We start from the raw sequence: 19,707 nt of genomic DNA, 5'->3' as shown, positions 1-19,707 counted from the left end.
TTGCAGCAATGACGTGCGCCCCCAACAGTCACTATGAGCTCTGCGCAGACACCTGCTCCCTGACCTGCTCTGCACTCAGCACGGCCCCTCAGTGCCCGGATGCCTGTGCCGAGGGCTGCCAGTGTGACCCTGGCTTCCTCAGTGATGGCCAAGCCTGCGTGCCCATCCAGAAGTGCGGCTGCTACCACAATGGTATCTACTATGAAGTAAGTACCTGGTCATCCCCAACAGATCTGCGGCCTCATCCTGGACCCCTTCCCACTGCCCATCAGCCCCACAGCCTGTGCCCTGGGCCTCCTGGACGTCCCTCCCACTCACTTCTCCTGCACAACCCATGGCCCCACTGTGATCCAGCTTGTCCCCTCCCAACTGGCTCCCTCCCAGCACTCTCTTTTGCTCCCTTCGATCACTGTCCCCATGGCAATGGGAAAGACCTTTGTAAATATAACTGTAGCTCCTGCAACTTGAAACCCTCCCCTGACTCCTCAGGTCAAGTTTTGGCTCTGTACCTGGGTCCAATTTTTGTCTCTCTTATACCAGCGACTAACGCCCCCTGCTTCCCTCTCCCATGCTCACAGTTACTCCTTTCCCTTTGATCTGAGTGTGTTTGTCTGAAGTCTGTTTGTCTCAAAGCACTCCAAGTGCTGTGGCTGGTGGGGCCGGGGAGGGGGGCTCTCCATTGATCTCATAGGAATAATAATAGCAATAATAACAAATAGGCAGCTAGTGCTTACTATGTAGAGGTTTCTGCTTTAAGTGCTATACTATGCAATGATATATAAACTTTCTATTATGAAAAGTTTCAAATATGCAAAAGAGAGCAATGTAATAAATATTCATGTACCCATCACTCAGCTTCAAAAAGAAATCAGCATTTTCCCAATCTCGTTTCATCTCCACTCCCGTTTTCTCTTCAATCTGGTCGATCTACAGAAAATCCCTTTTCATTTCGTCCGTATTTCATAGGTATTACTAACTCGGTTACATTTTCATAAGTAGGTGCTATTATTATCTGCGATTTATGTGGAAACTAAGACATAAAGAGATTAAGTAATTTGCACAGAATTATGTGATCGGCAAATAGCAGGAAAAGGTGTCAGACTCAGGCAATCTGCTCCAGAGCCTTTGCTCTTGATCACTGTTATACCGTTTATCCTACACAACAGATATTTAGTGGATAGTTTGGAATAAACAAATGAGCAAGTGAATGCAAGTGAGTGAGTGAACGAATGGAACCCCAAGGCCATGCTGTGCTTTAGTTTCACAGACAAGGGGCCACCCTGATAAAACATGTCCCCTTCCTGTCCTCCAGACCCCAGAGGTCTGGGGTGAACGCCCACCCTGATGGCTGTGCCCTCTGTCCCCACAGCCGGAGCAGACGGTACTCATCGACAACTGCCAGCAGCAGTGCGTGTGCCACGCTGGGAAAGGCCTGGTGTGCCAGAGCCACTCCTGTAAACCAGGGCACGCGTGCCACTCCACGGCAGGCATCCTGAGCTGCGTCAAAGGTGCTGGGCTAGGTTGGGGCCGGTGTGGCTGGGGACAGAGGACAGTGACTTTGGAGCTGAGGGTGGTGTGACCTGGATCTTTACGGTGGGAGGCGCTGAGGACTGAGGTCTCTGACCTGGGGACCTCTGGGCTGGGATCCCCAGGGCCCTCCAGGCAGGGAGGCAGTGACCCTCAGGGTGGAGCCCAGGCTGTGGGGGGCCTCGGGGCTGGGTTTCCTGGGTAGATGTCAGAGACCCTCAGCATAAGGGAGGGTCAGGCAAACATTTTCTCTAAAGGGCTTGCTGGTAAATATCTAGACTTGCGGGCCTCACGGCTTTGGTCCCAACCATTCAACTCTGCCATCATGGCACAAAGTCAGCCATAGGGTAGATAAGTAGGGGACACAGCGCCATCAAAAAATTATTTACAAAGACAGGCAGCTGATGGTACCATAGTTTTCTGACCATTGGTATGTGGGATTAGTCCTGGGGCTTCAGGCACCATCCCCAAGGTGTTTGAGAGACTGGGGCCCATGGGGGCAGGGGCAGAGTCCTGAGGTCTCAAGCATATACCCCACAAAATCTTGGGTCTTGGATATAGGGTGCCCCTCGAGTGAAAGACCAAGATTTATATGGATACACTCTCAGACATGGGGACCCTCAGATTAAGTCTAAGACACAGAGCCACCCCAAGACTGGTTTCTTAGGGTGAAGGACAGAAAATGATTTCCTTGTTTCTGAGGATAAGGAAATGGGACCTCCAGAACTAACTGAGACCCCCCAGGGCTAACGGACAGGATAACAGGGACTCCTGGGATGGTGGTATATCAGTCAGGGACCAATCAGGAGACACAAACACAGCAGCACAGCAGCACAGCAGCACAGCAGCACAGCAGCACGAGCAGGGCAAGTTGGAGAGAAAGAATCCTTTACCTGAATAGGGGATGGACACTGAGGGACACAGAGAACGGTAAGGAGCACAAAGCAGGTACATGGAGCAGCACCTGCCCCTCAAGCAAAAGCACAGCAGCACCCAAGCAAAGAAAGGAGGAATTGGGGAGAGGGCCCCCACCCCAAGGCTGAGAGGCAGATCTCATTGGAAAATGCGACTGCGGCCCACTGGATGGCAGAGAGGTCGTGCAGGCTGGAGCCGGCAAGCAGGAAAACCCCCACAGCTGAGTGGGTGTCCCACATGCCGCTGGCCCCCCATACCCACAGGAGACAAGGAGAGCAGAGCCATTGGAAGCAAGAGGGGTCCCTTTCCTCTTGCTGGGACCCTCCAGTGCCCCCTACGGACAAAGTCTAGCTCTACCAGTGGGTTTGGAGCTAAAAGTCTATAAACTGAAAATTGGCACAGGGGGAGAGAGGAGGAGGTTTCAAGGCTGGGGTCTTGGGCATAGGAGTTCCAAAAACTGGGGTCACAGATATAATGGCCCCAGGGACAGAGTCTTGGACAAAGAGACCCTCATAGGTAGGGCCTCAGAAATGAGATCCCCATGGCTAGGGTCTCAGACACAGCAACCCCAGGGAGACGTAGTCTTGTACAAAAGGATCCCCAGGCCATGAGACTTAGATATGGGGACCAGGGTCTCAAATGTTGGGACCTCTGGGGTTAGATTATCACCAGAAAGGTCCTTCAATGCCTTGGTCTTGGGCACAGAGACCTCCAGGACTGGGGTCTCAGATGTGGCTGCCCAGGTAGCTGGGTCGGGAGGACCTGGGCCCAGGTCTTGAACACAGAGAACCGTGGGGCTGTGGATGCCCTCGTGGACACCCTCAGGGCTGGCCGCACAGACACGGGACCCCTGGGGTTCTGGTCTCAAACCTGAGTCCCCTGGGGCTGCGATCTCAAGCAAGGGGACCGCAGTGCCTGGGGGCAGGTCCTGGGAAGCAGCCAGCCTCATGCCAGGCAGCCCCTCGAGGTCCTCTCTCCTCTGCCCCCAGACCCGTGCTTTGGTGTGACGTGCCGGCCGCAGGAGACGTGCCAGGAGAAGAATGGCCAGGGTGTGTGTGTGCCCAACTACGAGGCCACGTGCTGGCTGTGGGGCGACCCCCACTACCACTCCTTCGATGGCTGGAACTTTGACTTCCAGGGCACCTGTAACTACGTGCTGGCGACGACCAGCTGCCCAGGGGTCAGCAACACCCAGGGCCTGACACCCTTCACCATCACCACCAAGAATGAGAACCGGGGCAACCCTGCTGTGTCCTACGCGAGGCTTGTCACTGTGACCACCCTCAACACCAACATCTCCATCCACAAAGGCGAGGTCGGCAAAGTCCGGGTAAGTCCCACAGGATGGTCCCCTGAGCTCCCGTTTGGGCAGGAGGGAGGGGTCCTGGCAGCCACAGTTAGGAGCTCAGTGCTCTCTCTCTCTCTTCACCCAGACCTTAAACAAAAGGGCAGCAAAGCAACAATAATCACAGCAAAAACCTCTGTCAGGAATTAAATGAGCTCACCTGTTTGCAAAGGGCTTTCACCTAGGACTTCAGCATTTTGCCTTTTTAGAGAACTGAGTTCGAATCCGGGTTCTCCACAGCAGCTGTGTGACATTGGGCAAGTGACAACTTGGTGGGCCTCAGTTTCCTCATCTTAGGAACAGGGGCCGTAGCAGGCTCTTCCCTCAATGAGGCGGTGCAGTCCAGTGTTCGGCTGGGGGACTGACCCCAGGAAGCCACCGTGAACGTCTGTGAGGAAGCGAGTGAGAGGCCTTGAGACTGACGTGGAGCAACACTCAGGGAACTAGAGAGAGAGAAGGGCCGCCCTTTCTGCCCAGGGTAATGGAGACGCAGACGAAGGGCAGCCCACAGGGGGAGAGGGAAGCGTGGAACAGGGCGGACACTCCATAAATGATGGTGCGTGGGAGAGGTGCCCAGACACGCAGAGGTGCTCAGGGAAAGAGGAGGGGGGAGCAAGTGGGTAAAGGACCCAGAGAGAGCACACACGCACACCACACACACACACACACACACAGTGTGGGAGTGGGGGAGAGAGAGACTCAGAGAAAGGGAAATCTGAAAGACAGAGAGATCTGGATGTAGACAGAGGGAGAGGAAGGGAGGGAGATGCGATCAAGAGAGAATCTCAGAGGAAGCAGCAGAGATAGGTTGCATTCCCTGGGCCAGACTGCAGCCGATGTCAGTGTTAGTTAAGTGACTCTACAGCTGTCAGTCATGAGGAAGGCCTTGGTGGGCCAAGTGAGGGAGGCAGAGGCCAGAGCCGAGCCTCCACACCTCGAGTGATCTCTGTTTGTGCCCCCTCCCCACCCCCGATCTCCCCTTCCTCCAGGTGAATGGTGTGCTGACAGCGTTGCCTGTCTCTGTGGCTGGCGGAAGGCTTTCAGTGACCCAGGGCCCATCAAAAGCAATGCTGGCAACTGACTTCGGGCTGCAGGTCAGCTATGACTGGAACTGGCGAGTGGAAGTGACTCTGCCCAGTAGCTACCACGGTGCAGTGTGTGGGCTCTGTGGGAACATGGACCGCAACCCCAGCAACGACCAAGCCTTCCCTAATGGCACCCTGGCTCCCTCAATACCCATCTGGGGTGGCAGCTGGCGAGCCCCAGGCTGGGACCCACTGTGCTGGGACGAATGTCAGGGGTCCTGCCCAACATGTCCTGAGGACCGGCTGGAAGAGTACAAGGGCCCTGGGTTCTGTGGACCCCTGGCTGCCGGCGCAGGAGGCCCCTTTGCTGCCTGCCATGCCCACGTGGCACCTGATAGCTTCTTTAAGGGCTGCGTTCTGGATGTCTGCCTGGGCGGTGGGTCCCACGACATCCTTTGCCAGGCTCTGGCAACCTATGCTGCTGCCTGCCAGGCTGCTGGCATTGTCATCAAGGACTGGAGGGCACAGGCTGGCTGTGGTGAGTGTCAGGGTGAACTGGGCAGGACTTGGGGGTGGGGATCCTGTCTCTGCAGGGCTGATTTGGTTTCCCAGTTCTTCTGGGCCTTTTTGTTTCTTCCTATGTCTCTTTGTTTTTGTCTTGGTGTCTAACTCTGTCTCCCTCTGATTGTTTCTCTGTCTCTCTGTTTCTCATTCACTCACTCCTATCACTATTTGGGTCTTTGTTTCTCTCTCTTTTTGTCTCTCTGTGTCTTTTGTTCTGTCTCTCTCAGTCTCTCTGTCTGTCCCTCTTTGTCCCTCTCTCTGTCTCCTCCCACTCTGTGCTCAGACCCCATCCTCTGATACCATTGTTTCTCTCCCCTCTCCCACTCTTTCATCTGCCTGCAGAGATCTCCTGCCCCAACAACAGCCACTACGAGCTCTGTGGCCCACTGTGCCCTGCCAGCTGCCCGTCCCCTGTGCCCCCCACGACCCCAGCCCCCTGCGAGGGCCCCTGCGCCGAGGGCTGCCAGTGTGACCCGGGCTTTGTGTTGAGCGTAGACCGCTGTGTTCCTCTGGATGGCGGCTGCGGCTGCTGGGTCAACAACACCTACCACGAGGCAGGCAGCGAGTTCTGGCCCAGTGCCACCTGCTCCCAGAGGTGCCAGTGCGGACCTGGGGGTGGCTCCCTGGTCTGCAAGCCTGCCAAGTGTGGGCTAGGCGAAGTGTGCGCCCTGCTGCCCTCAGGCCAGTATGGCTGCCAACCTGTCAGTACGGCTGAATGTCAAGCCTGGGGCGACCCCCATTACATCACCCTGGACGGGCACCGATTCGACTTCCAAGGTGCCTGTGAGTACCTGTTGAGTGCACCTTGCAGTGAACCGCCTTCGGGGGTTGAGAACTTCACCGTCACTGTAGCCAATGAGCACCGGGGCAGCCAGGCCGTCAGCTACACCCGCAGCGTCACCCTGCACATCTACAACCACGACCTGACCCTCAGTGCCCGCTGGCCCCGACAGCTGCAGGTGAGGGGTCCGTGGTTAAGGCAGGAGTAGTGCCAGCCCTGAGTTGCCTGGGGATTGGTGGTGTGCCATTCTCCTGATTGCCTTTCACAGGTCAGCCAGAGCGTGATGGAGGGGTTCAGAGTGCAGATCTTACAGCCAGATGGCTTGGGGCAGTGGCTTCCCCGCCTTTGAGCTTTTGTTTATTCTTCTGTAAAATGGGCCTAAGAAAAGCACCTACTACAGAGGGTAGTGTGAAGAGCCAGTGAAATCGAGTCTAAAGATTAGTATTATTGAGAGGAGGGCTCAGTAGGTAGCAGAGATGGGATTCGGACCTTTGTCCTGGCCATTCACTACCTCCACTTCTGCCCCACGCCCGCAGGTGGACAGCAAGCTCGTGGCGCTACCCTTCCAGCTGGACTCGCGCCTGCGCGCCTACCTGAGTGGCCCGGACGTGGTGGTGACAGCGGCCACAGGGCTCTCACTGGCTTTCGATGGGGACAGCAACGTGCGCCTGCGCGTGCCAGCGGCATATGCAGGCGCCCTTTGTGGCCTGTGTGGGAACTACAACCGGGACCCTGCCGACGACCTGCAGGCAGTGGGCGGTAATCCCAGCCAATGGCAGGTGGGCGGCGACGAGGGCTGCGGAGAGTGCGTGCCGGGGCCATGTCCCCCGCCTTGCACACCAGAGCAGCAGGAGCCTTTCGGTGGTCCCGATGCCTGCGGCGTGATCTCGGCCTCTAACGGCCCGCTGGCCCCCTGCCACCGCCTCTTGCCGCCCGCGCAGTACTTCCAGGCCTGCTTGCTGGACGCCTGCCAGGCTCAGGGCCATCCCGGAGGCCTCTGCCCTGCTGTGGCCGCCTATGTGGCAGCCTGCCAGGCCGCTGGGGCCCAACTCGGCGAGTGGAGGCGGCCAGATTTCTGTCGTGAGTACTCACCCATGCATGGGCCATATAGTGGGGGTCTCCCCATTCTGTCTTTACACAGGACTCTAAGACAGGAGCCTTCTTCAAGGTGTGCCTTAGACACCACCCTGCCTGCCCTGAGCCAGATATCTCCTGTTGGAGAAATACCTTGGCATTCGCCCACTAAATGTACCAGGGCACATACTGCAGTGAGAGAGACTGATACACCCAGGCAGAACCCTGGGTCCGGCAGACTGCCGGGGAGCATGCACTCAGTGTCCTAGCCAGATGAAGTGATTGGCAGACCCTGTCAGGGCTAGACAGTGAGATTCACCTGGTCAAATAGATTCTCTCAGGTACCCCTGGTCAGAGAGACCTGGAAAGTTCCACCTGCTCAGATGCCCCTGGACTGTTGCACACACTGAAATACACAGGAATTGGCCTGATAACATCAGACAGGGGCTCTGGTTAGAGACACTGGGCAGACACACCCAGACGGAATCATGACCCTGACATAGCCCTATGCAGATACGTACATAGTCACAGGGAGTCACACCCCAGGATACATCTGCCCCACGCCTCAGTCAGATGCACACCCTGAGTACCGCTGCTGGTTCAGACACACACAGTTTAGTCAGTCACACGTTGTCAGGTTGATCCGGTTGACCCACAACCTGGTCAAAGAGCCCTGGTTCCCAGAGCCCCGCACTGAACCCCCCAGTTAGATGCACTGGGTCTCACACCCCTCTCACATCCCTGGACAGATTCGCTCACGCATTGTGCTAGGGCAGAGCACACAGATCCACCTGGGCAGGTTCCTCCACTCCGCACCTCCCCCTGCCCAACTCACTTCCCGCTTGTCCCCACAGCCCTCCAGTGCCCTGCCCACAGCCACTACAAGCTCTGCGGTGACTCCTGCCCTGTGAGCTGCCCCAGCCTCTCGGCGCCTGAGGGCTGCGAGCCAGCCTGCCGTGAAGGCTGTGTCTGCGATGCCGGCTTTGTGCTCAGTGGTGACACCTGCGTGCCTCTGGGCCAGTGTGGCTGCCTCCATGAGGGCCACTACTACCCGCTAGGCCAGGCCTTCTACCCAGGCCCTGAGTGCGAGCGGCGCTGTGAGTGTGGGCCGGGTGGCCAAGTCACCTGCCAGGAGGGCACAGCCTGCCAGCCCCATGAAGAGTGCCGGCTACAGGATGGCGTCCAGGCCTGTCACCCTAAAGGCTGTGGCCATTGCCTGGCCAGTGGTGGCATCCACTACGTTACCCTGGATGGACGCGTCTATGATATGCATGGCTCCTGCTCCTATATCTTGGCTCAAGTCTGCCACCCACAGCCTGGGGATGAGGACTTTGCCATTGTGCTTGAGAAGAACTCGGCTGGAGATCCCCAGCGCCTGATAGTTACTGTGGCTGGCCAGGTTGTGAGCCTGGCTCAGGGCCCGCAGGTAAGTGGACATGGCCCTGCCCTGGGAAGTCTGAGGGGGATATGGCCTCACCCCATAGGGGCTGAAAGAGATGCGGCTCTACCCTGGAAGTCTAAGGGGACTGCCTTACCTGTGGGTCCCTGACCTGCCTGACACTTCCACACAGGTCACTGTGGACAGCGAGGCTGTAGCCCTGCCCGTGGCTGTGGACCACGTGCGGGTGACCGCTGAGGGCCGGAACATGATTCTGCAGACGACCAAGGGGCTGCGGCTTCTCTTTGACGGTGACGCCCACATCCTCATATCCATCCCCGGCTCCTTCCGTGGCCGTCTCTGTGGCCTTTGTGGGAACTTCAATGGCAACTGGAGTGATGACTTTGTCCTGCCCAGTGGCACTGTGGCCCCCAGTGTGGATGCCTTTGGAGCTGCGTGGCGAGCGCCGGGCTCCTCCCAGGGCTGTGGCGAGGGCTTTGGGCCCCAGGGCTGGCCAGTGTGCTCAGCAGAGGAGACAGCACCCTATGAGAGCATCAAGGCCTGCGGGCAGCTCCGGGACCCCCAGGGGCCCTTCGCAGCCTGCCATGCGGTGCTGAGCCCCTCTGAGTACTTCCGCCAGTGCGTGTTTGACCTGTGTACCCACAAGGGCAACAGCACCTTCCTCTGCCGCAGCCTGGCTGCCTATACAGCATCCTGTCAGGCAGCCGGCCAGGCTGTGAAGCCCTGGAGGATGAACAGCTTCTGCCGTGAGTACCCACAGGATTCTCACCAGGCTCGGGGGTGCCTCCTGATCTACTCCCAGTCCTGTCTGCATCTTAGGGGCAGCCTCTTCCCTGTTAAAGGTCCCCCACCCGAGTTTCTCCCACAGCGCACCCTGCTGGCTTCCCTCTGGCAGGTCTGCTCACTGACTGGCCCTTCTCAGACTCCTTTCAGGGGCCCACTCTCTGAAACCTCAGACACACTTCTTCCTTAGAGCCCTTCCTGGACTTTTTCTGTGGTGACCTGGGAGGGTAGGTTCTTGGATCTCTAGTTCACACACTAAAGCCTGAGTCCGTGACTAACCCAGACCCCAAAGCATGGGGACATACCCCTCACATCCCCCAGGACAAGGCTGCAGCCCCCAGGCCCCCAGAACTCTACCTCTCTGGTCCCCCAGCCAGTGGGCATCTGTTTCCTGCAAACCCCCAGGGCAGGGCCATGTCTCCTCATTCTCTTCAGGGCAGAGCCTGTATTCAGGATCATCATCCACCTCCACAGCCGCAGATTTGTCTTCAGTGCTGAACGTGGGCACTGTCTCTAGACCGGGCCTCTCTCCTGACTGCCAGCCTCAGGGGTCCATCGGCCTACTGGACACTTCCCCCGGGTGTCCTTAGGGTCCTTCACACCTGCTGTGCTCCCATGGGACATTAGCGTTTCATCCTAAACTCCATCCTCGTATTCCCCATCTCAGCGCAGCCATACCACCCACCAGCTGCTCAGCTGGAGCCCAGCTCCCCACCCTGGATGCCTCCCTTGGGTCCTTAGCTCCCTGTTTTTGCCCCATCCTGGCCCTGACCACTCTGTCTGTGCTCCTCAGTGCAACCCCGATCACGCTGGGCTGGCGCTATTTACCTCACCGAGAGGAGGTCCCGAGCAGAGCCAGTGGCTGTCTTCACCTCCTGTCGCCAGGGCTGGTGTGCAGGTGTGACCCCACTCTGCCCCCTCTCTCCGCAGCGCTCCAGTGCCCCGCCAACAGCCACTACTCCACCTGCACGCACTCCTGCCAGGGCTCCTGTGCGGCTCTCTCCGGCCTCACTGGCTGCACCTCCCGCTGCTTTGAGGGCTGTGAGTGTGATGATCGCTTCCTGCTCTCCCAGGGCGTCTGTATCCCTGTCCAGGACTGTGGCTGCACCCATGATGGCCGATACTTGCCGGTGAGCGGAACCTGAGGTGGGCAGGTGGAGGGGCTTGAGGGAGACTCAGAGCTTCTGTGCTGACCCCCTTAAGGACGGGGACAGTGGGGCTGCCAGCATCTCTCAGCTGTGTGACTCAGTGTTGGTGACATCGCTGTATAAGTTCCTTTGGCTGTTGGGACAAATGACCATAAATTTGGTGGCTTGAAACAGGAGAAATGTATCCTCCCACCATTCTAGAAGCCATAAAACAGAAAGCCTATCACTGGGTCAAAATCCAGGTGTCCTCAGGGCGGCACCCTCCAGAGGCTCCAGAACAGAATCCGTTCTTTGCCACTCTCCGCCCCAGCTTTTGGTGGCTGCAGGCATTCCTCGGTTTATGGCTACACCACTGCAGTTCCTGCTTCTGTCACATTCCCCCTCCTCTTCTGTGTGCAACAGAAAATCTCCCTCTGCCTCCTTCTTAGGATACCTGTGGCTGCATTTAAGGCCCAGACAGATAATCCAAAGTAATCTCTTTATCTCAAGACCCTTAATTTAATCACATCTGCAAATTCCCCATGTAAAGTCACATTTACTAGTTCCAGGCATTAGGACTTGATATCTTTGGAAGCTGTTATTCACCTACTACAGTACCTTCCCTAAGCCTCAGTTTTTCATCTGTAAAATGAGATTTACCCTCCTGGCACCACAGGTGTTTGAGGACTAGGGGCAATTGCATAGGAAAGGCACCCACGGAGCACCAAGCCTTGTCCTCTGCACTCGGTAAAACTTACGACAGCACAGTGGGCAGCACAGCTAACAACAGTTTAATAATGTGTGTTGAAAGTTCTTTCATTTTTGTTATAGTTGATTTATTTTTATTACTCATGTTGTCTGAGCTCTTGCTGCTCCCGGACTGCTCCCGTGCCAGGGGCTGGCCCTGCCCTGGCATGGTCCAGGGACTTTTGCATGTCAGGTGACTTCTAGGCTCTTGACTCATGCAGGAGAAAATTCAAGAAGCAAGTCCAGGTGGCAGTGACAGGGAGTTCATTAAAGCTTAGGGCAGTGAAGCCAAAGAAGGGCCCTTGGACACAGGATCAGGGGCCAAACCTAGGGCGAGCTGCCACTGCCCACTGCTCCCCTGGTTGCAAGTCTCATGGAAACCTGTAGAGCTTGGGATAAGAAGAGCGAAAGTATGTACCCAAGGAAGGGGCGTGTGCGTGTTCAAAGTAAAGCACTAGCTGGCCTTCTCTGTCCTGAGGGGTTTTATCTATTTTCCATGGCCGGGAATTTTAGGGCATGTCTCGGGGAGGATCTCAACAGTATTCGCCAGATTCACAATGTGTCATTCAGTGTGCTCATGTGTGGAAATAACACACAATGGGGCCTGCGGTCATTTTCTGGTCAGTTTTACCTCTGCCTTGAGTTAGTCTGGCTCTGATTGGTTTTCATTATCTACCTTCCTGACGAGGGTGATTGAAACCGTCTGTTCTTCGGCATCGTCAGTTAGGGAGTACAGGGTCTTGTGATTTATTAGTTGCTATTACTTGCCCAGCCGTTCTGGCCCTTTGTTCAACGTTGGGTCTCAGTGTCCTCATTCCACTTGCCAGGGAATTTTCCCAGTTTCTTACTAACCTGCCTCATTACTATGCACCAAGTTTGTTACAGGCATTAATTTGCTTAATAATCACAACAATCCTGGCAGACAGGTACCATCGTCATTTTCCCCATGTTACAGATAAAGAAATTGAGATAAAGAGATGTCAGCCCAAGGCTACCCGTTAACAAGTGCCGATGCTGGGAGGCACCCCCAGCAGCCCGGGCTCACCCTCTGAGCTGCTGGGCATCCTACTTTCTCTGATTAAATAAAAGAAAGGTGGGTTACCACATCCGTCCTCATTCATCCCAGTTTTACTAGTGGCAGAAACAGAGACTAGAGGGTCTGGAAGCACAGGACTTCTGCGGAAGGAGATGCCCAACCTATTCCTTCAGGCTTCCAACTTGCAAGAACAGAACAAAGAACTCAGCTGCTGACTTTCCGCCGTGTGCACTTCACCACTCATCCTCCTCTCCATGTAAACACATGTGCATACTTTTCTGACCCATTTGAGAGTGTGTTATAGACACAGCACCCCTTTTCCTGTCAATACTTTAGCGGGAATTTTCTAAGAATAAGGAAATTCATTTGATGTGACCACAGTACAATTCAAACTCAAGGAATTAACGCTGATTCAATACTATTATATAATCTGAAGATTTTGTTCTAATTTCACCAGTTGCCCCTATAATGTCCTCTGTAGCAATCACCCCTCCCAGAGTCAGAGTCCATTTGAGGATCAGACACTTTCTGTTCTCATGAGGTTTGATGAGATCACCAGGTAGTGAATATAGATGGAAAAAGAAGGTCAAAGGGCTGAGCCCTGGTCAAGGAAGCATTAAGAATTTGGGAGGAACTTGAAAACATGGTGAAGAAAGAGCAACTGGTTAGGTAGGGGGGGTAAAGAAAGCAGGAGAAATGTTCCTGGAATTGGGTTTCCAGGGCCCCTGTGATCTGCACTGTGGGTGCCAGGACTGGGACATGTCTCCTGCCCACCTGACCTGTGTCCATTAGCTTTTGCTGGGTGACAAACTACCCCAGAGCTTAGTGGCTTAGAACAGCTATTTGTTTAGTTCACAATTCTGCAACCCTGCGATTGGGGTTGGGCTCAGCTGGGTGGTTCTTCTGTCGTTCTCTGAGCTCACTCACTCATATATCTCTGGTTCCCCAGTGGGTCAGCTGGGGCTGGTTTATCTTGTTGTTTTTTTAATTTTTAAAATTGTGTTTGTTTGTTCTTGTTTATTCTGTTATAACTGTCCCAATTTTTCACCCTTTGCCTTCCTCCATCCTGCCCATCCCCCCACTCCCACAGTGCATCCTCATGCCATTGTCCATGTCCATGGGCCACTCATACATGTTCTTTAACTACTTACTCCCTTCCCCTTCTTTCCACCACCCCCTACTTCCCCCTTTCCTCTGGCAGCTGTCAGTCTGTTTCCTGTTTCCATGTCTCTGGTTCTGTTTCGCTCATTAGTTTATTTTGTTCACTAGATTCCTCTCATAAGTGAGATCATGCGGTATTTGTCTTTGACTGACTGGCTTATTTCACTTAGCAAAATAGTCTAGCTGGGGCTGGGTTAGTGACATCAGTGGGGATTGTTGTCTCTCTTACATGGGGTGTCTTGTCCTCTGACAAGCCCATGCTTGTTCTCATGGTGGCCAGGAAAGAGAGAGGGAGAGAGAGAGAGAGAAAAGCTATCATGCTGTTTGAGGTCTAGGCTTGAATGTGGCCCAGCAATGCTTCTGCTACATTGTGATAACCAAAGCATAGTTTTAAGGCCAACCTAGATCCATAGGGAAGAGGAAATGAACTCCATTTCTTAATGGGCATTGCTGCAAAGTGATCTGCACGGATCCACAGGGTTGAAAGACTGTGGCCATTGTTGCAATCCACCACACCACCGTAACCTAGCCCTTTTCTGTGCACAGGTGAACTCCTCCCTGCTGAGCTCAGACTGCAATGAGCGCTGCTCCTGTTCCTCAAGCACTGGCCTGACATGCCAGGCAGTGGACTGCCCTCTAGGTCGTGTATGCGAGGTCAAGGCTGGGACCCGGGACTGCTGGGTCCCTGCTGGTCTCTGTTCCCTCTCTAAGAACACCAATCTCACCACCTTCGATGGGGTCCACAGTGCCATCAGCATCCCTGGCATCTACGAGCTCTCTTTCCGCTGCCCAGGAATACAGAAGAACATCCCCTGGTACCGTGTGCTTGCTGATGTCCAATTCTGTTATGGCAAAGTTGAAACTGTGAAGCAGGCTCACGTCTTCTTCCAGGGTGGGCTGGTGACTCTGACCCCACACAGGGGCATATGGGTAAGCCTGAGCACAGGGCATGTCTTACCTGGGCTTTGTCTTCCTGTTGCAGTGTCCCTCCATTCCTGGCTGCCCATCTGTCTTGCTATATCTTTCCTTTATCCAGATCTCTGTGGTTTGGTCTCTAAATTTGTATTTGTCTCAACATTTCAAATGTATTCCCTCTGTTGTGGCTGAGTTTTTGAGGAGCAAAAACACACTCAAGTAGCTTACTAGTTTTGATATAAGTGTTAATCAAGACTCTTCATTGCAAGTGATGGAAAACCAGATGCAAATTGCCTTGAGAAAAATGAATTCATTGGCCCACATAACTAGTAAATGCAGGGAGAGAGCCTCAGGAGTGGCTGAATCCAGGTGCCCTGTCAGTACTGTCTGGATTTGTACCTTCATCTTTTAGACTTGCTATTTTACAAATCAGCTCCATTCTCTGACACTCTACAACATTCCCACAACACAAGATTCTCCTCATTTTACACAGAGGGGAACCTAGGGCCCAAGGAAGTGAAGTCATTTGCTCAAGTCACTCAGGGAATACCTGGGAGATCTGGGCTTGAACCCACCAGCACCCATTCTCCTAACCACTTTGATGGGAATGGGCACTGGTGGCAACTGTGTGGGTACAAGGGACCCACCAAGGGACCAAGGTGGATTCCAAGTACAGTGCTCAGTGGGAACTTCCTCTGGACACTGTCAATTGCAGGCCACGGGATCCTTCCCTCAACTGTCCTTCCGCTTTCTCTTAAAGGCTCCTCAGGCCTACTGTTTGCATCATGACTCCATTCCAGCCCCAGTGCCCCTCCATTCTGCCCCTTAAATTCCTGTCACTTACAACTGCCTTTTATTTGCCAAACCCCCAATTGGTTCTCATCACCTCAATTCCAAATTTCTGAGAGAGGGAATCTGTCTGGCCTAAGTAAGAGCTGACGCTGACTCATAGTCTCATCACTCACAGCTCGTGTGCAAGAGCCCAAGACCCAAACACAGATGTCAGGCCACACTAAAGTTCCCAGATGAGCACGTCTCTATTTCCATGATCTGTTTATTGATTGCAGACACATCCACTGGTGTCTTCTGGGTCCAGTGGGGAGAGACAGCCAATGTTCCTCACACCCCTCCCCCAGTGGATGGTCCACATCCTTCCACCAAGCGCAGCAATGGTCTGACACTCAGCCCTGGTGGAAGCAGGGCCTGGAGTTCTGTCTTTAGTGTGCTCTAGACCAATCACTCCTTTTCTCTGGTCATCTGCTTGATTGATAATTCAGTTAACAGACAGCTCCTCTATTAAGAAATGATTCTCTACACAGCCAGTAGAGGTTCTAAGATGGTAATTAAGGATCAGGTCATTCTGCTGTTTAAAACTCTACAATGGCTTCCCCAGAACAGCATTCCAAAACTGAAGCAAACTCCCTTCCGTGGCCTACAAGCCTCGTGTGATCAACTGCTTGTCCAACCTCGTCTCCCACCACTCCCTCCCTCATTATGCTAACAACAGGCCAAACTGGCCTTTATGCTGTTTGTGCAGCAGACTAAGCTTGTTCCTACTTCGGAGCCTTCGCATTGGCTGTTCCCACTACAGCAGCACACTTCCCCCAGATCCTCTTGGAGCTGGCTCCTTCTCATCCTGCTGGTCTCAGTCAGTTCCCGCACTGCCTCTACAGAGAGGCCTTTCCTGACCACCTGCAATGCTCTCCCTCTTCGTCCCAGTCTCGATGCTATTACTCTCTCTCTTTTCTTCCCTTCAAGGCTCTTATCACTATCTGAAGTTATCCATTATTTCTTTGTTTGTGTTTGTTGCCTTCCTTCATCACTAGAATATGGTCCTCAGGTGAGCATGGGTCCTGTGCATCTCAGTCATTACTTTGTCCCCAGTACCCAGATCAGGGCCTGGAACCTCGCAGGTACCCAGGAAAAGTTTGGTTTTTTTAATACATTCAGCCCTGTTCCCTCTTCACCGTCCATGTGCTGGGTAACACAGATGACTCAGACCCAGTCCTCAGACTTGCAAAGCTTGCGCCCTGGTTAAACTTTCTATTCACCTCCAGCTCTCCTTCACTGCATCCATCCCTACTCCTTCTCTTCCCCCTCTGGCCGTGTATTTTCTCATCTCTCTCTTCATTGTTTCCTTTCTCTCTCCCTGCCTCCCTTCTCTGCATTCCTTCCTTCCTTCCTCTCTTCCACCCATCAGTGCATTTATCCATCCGCCCTTCTTTGCAGATCCCTTTACTTATCTTTTCTGTCTACCTTGCTCTTCAGTTATCTGGCAGAGGAAGACTTAGATATCAGAGCATTTAGGAAAAAAAAAAAACTATTCTTTCAAACAAGGTTCCCTAAGGAGTTTAACTTGAGAAGGATGAACTCGTTAATGAAAACAAACAAATAGTTATTTAAAAGAAAAAACTCACAAGATACCAAATTAACTGAGTCCACAGCCTATGACAGAAAAACAGTAATTTTCTCACATGATCATTATGCTTGCTAGGTCACTTGGCTTCAGACATCAATATCGGAAAAAAAATAAGGATGACGTTGTTTTTGTTAGGGAACCAGTAACTTAGACAACATGCTCAAGGGTTCTTTGACTTTGAAAACTAGAACCACACAGGATGACACTGGGATTTGATTGATTGTCTATCTGGTACACAGTACCCACTCATCCCCAGCCTCCCCTGGAATGTTGTGTGTGTGCCTGTTTATCCACTGATCCCTCTCTCCTTTCATCTACTCTGTCTCGTCTTCTACTCATCCTTCCAAATCTCCAAATAGCTTATGTATCCATCTCTCCATCCCTCCAGGTTTTCATCTCTTTCAGCATCTGCCTCTCTGCTTTTGCTCCTTGAACTTGTTATCTTGCTTGGGGTCTCCATCCTGGTAACACCATGGCTCTTCTATGGCCCGAGTCTCACCTGTGTGCCCCACCCCGCCCCACACCAGGTGAATGGCCTCCGAGTGGATCTCCCAGCTGAAGTGTTGACATCTGTGTCTGTGAGTCAGAATCGTGATGGCACCCTGCTCGTTCAGCAGAAGGCAGGGGTCCGGGTGCAGCTGGGTAGCAAGGGGCAGCTGGTCGTGATGGTCGGCAGTGACCATGCTGGGATACTGTGTGGTGCCTGCGGAAACTTTGACGGGAACAAGAGCAACGATGGGCATGACTCCCAGGGGAATACAGCAGTGGAACAGTGGCAAGCACAGGACTTCTCCCCATGGTGAGGACGTAGTGTGGAGGCCCTGGGTGCTCATGGGAAGGAGGCACTTGGGGTGGGTGCTCAATCTGTTAGCAGAAGTGCTAAGTATCTGTCTCTTGTAGTCATAACTGATCAGCCATCCACCGGAAAAGAGGACTTCAGGACCTGATCCCCCTGGAGGTTGCAGTAACTGAAGGATGCACTGTGTCACTGTGTATCCCTTCCCTGCTGTCCCCCTCTGCTGAGCCTCTGGGGCTGACTGTGGGAGCATTGAATAAATCTCTTAAGCTAAGCTGCATGCCCGTGTGTCTTATCCCTGACTTTCCTGCCCTCACAGTAGGGGTCAGATGCCTGGGGAATCTGGCACATGGTGAATAAATATTCACATGGTGAGTATAAGTATCCACATGGCGAATATTTATTGGGGGCTGAGAGGATGGATGGATGGATGGATGGAGACATGGATGCATGGATTGGGACAGGGATGGGTGAGAAAATGGGGAGATAGAGAAATATATGGTTAGAAGAATGGGTGGATAAAAAGATGAATGATTAGAAGAAGAGGAAGTGGCAAGACAGATCACCAGATTCTAGCTTTACCATTTGTAACCCTAGCAAGTTCATTTCTCTTTCTCTCAGTTTCCTCACATGTCTTAGTTCATTCAGGCAGCTATAACAAAATACCATGGAATGGGGGGGAGGGGAGACTTATAAACAACAGGAATTTATTTCTCAGAGCTCTGGAGGCTGGGGAGTCAAGATCAAGTCACCAGCAGATTCAGCATCTGCCTAGAGCCTGCTTCCTGGTTCTCCGATGCCTGGCTTCTCCTGCGTCCTCACATGCAGGAGGGCGAGGGAATTTTCTGGGCTCTGTTTTACAAAGGCCCTAATCTTGTTCATGAAGGTGCCACCCTAATAACCTAACTACCTCCCAAAGGCCTCATTTCCAAATACCTCCTCACTGGGGATTGGGCTCCCACATAAGAATTTTGAATTGTATCCAAAGGCTATTATTACTGAGTCTTTTCAGTGGACAAAAGTGGCAAACATACAAATATAAATACAAGTCCAGGAGTTCTTGCTGATCCCTCTAGTCCCAGCCCAGTACTGCAGTGTTATTGGCCGCCCCCATTTTCATAGCTGCATCTCCTTTGATAACAGCAAGAGACTTGGCTCTCAACATCCTCAACACATTTTTGTCTTTTTCTCGACCCTCCAATCCATGGAGAGCATTTCGGAACTGCTAATCCATGCCACTATGGAAAAACAAGCCCCTTAGGTAGAGTGCAATATTCACTTGCCATTCTTTTCATCTTTAGACTACGGGTACACAGTACATCAAAGTTCTGTGTTCAAAAGTTACTTGGGTTAGTTCCTTTTTTCCCTTCAGTGTGGTTTGTTATTCATTTGAAATATAACTCGATAATTTATAAACACAGAGCTACTTTACTTCATTCAAGATTTTTGGTTTTTTATAGTTTATTTTAGTTCCTTGTTAAAGATGCAACTAGAATTTAAAAAAAATAGAATTTTGAGGGAACACAGACAGTCAATAGCTTCGTATTTAAACTAGTCCTATCACACAGAGTTGGAGTGAGGGTTTAGTATGTTCATCCAATCCTCTAGGCAACAACTGAGGTTTCCCTTCCCTCCCAGACCAGTCCCCACCCTTCCCATGATGGCCTTCCAACCTCAGTGAGTAGCACTACTCAGTCTAGCAGCTAGAAAATGGGCAATTGTTCTTGATTTCTCCCTTCCCCTTGCCCTCCACTCAGTCCATCAACCAATCCTGCTGGATTATATCAGTACACCTGAAACCTGCCTGTCTTTCTGATCGTGCCCTCTGTCACCACCGTCATCACCGTCACCACCAGGTGCAGCCACCATCCTGACTCATGGGGACAGCATCTGTAGCCTACCATGTGCTCTTCCCTGCCTGCATTCCATTCTCACAGCCACTGGAGGACTTCTTAACACATAAATAGAACCATTTACTATAAATTCTTACAATAAAATCAACTTCCTTTACCTTGTCCTAATATACCCCTGCCAATCTCTACTGACTCACCTCCTATCACTGTCCTCCTTGTCAATTATGATTTGGGACCCTG

General features: G+C 52.9%; 1 protein-coding gene across 2 annotated transcripts in view; it reads left to right on the top strand.

The window, feature by feature from the left end:
* The window catches only part of LOC114511355 (Fc fragment of IgG binding protein), a 37,905-nt gene extending 20,011 nt beyond the window's left edge, over positions 1 to 17,894 (top strand). For both annotated transcript variants that reach the window (XM_036011885.1, XM_028530068.2), the window contains 12 exons: positions 7 to 206; positions 1,370 to 1,508; positions 3,432 to 3,772; positions 4,777 to 5,350; positions 5,719 to 6,335; positions 6,694 to 7,237; positions 8,086 to 8,657; positions 8,803 to 9,376; positions 10,344 to 10,543; positions 14,031 to 14,414; positions 17,346 to 17,617; positions 17,719 to 17,894. In XM_036011885.1, coding sequence (XP_035867778.1) covers positions 7 to 206; positions 1,370 to 1,508; positions 3,432 to 3,772; positions 4,777 to 5,350; positions 5,719 to 6,335; positions 6,694 to 7,237; positions 8,086 to 8,657; positions 8,803 to 9,376; positions 10,344 to 10,543; positions 14,031 to 14,414; positions 17,346 to 17,617; positions 17,719 to 17,728 — 4,427 coding nt within the window. In that variant the 3' untranslated portion in view covers positions 17,729 to 17,894. The remainder of the gene's footprint in view (positions 1 to 6; positions 207 to 1,369; positions 1,509 to 3,431; positions 3,773 to 4,776; positions 5,351 to 5,718; positions 6,336 to 6,693; positions 7,238 to 8,085; positions 8,658 to 8,802; positions 9,377 to 10,343; positions 10,544 to 14,030; positions 14,415 to 17,345; positions 17,618 to 17,718) is intronic.
* The last annotated feature ends 1,813 nt before the right edge of the window (positions 17,895 to 19,707 follow it).

The sequence above is a fragment of the Phyllostomus discolor genome, chromosome 12, assembly GCF_004126475.2.
Source record: "Phyllostomus discolor isolate MPI-MPIP mPhyDis1 chromosome 12, mPhyDis1.pri.v3, whole genome shotgun sequence".
NCBI lineage: Eukaryota > Metazoa > Chordata > Mammalia > Chiroptera > Phyllostomidae > Phyllostomus > Phyllostomus discolor.
The sequence above is the reverse complement of the archived record's forward strand: the minus strand, read 5'-3'. Positions and strand labels throughout refer to the sequence as shown.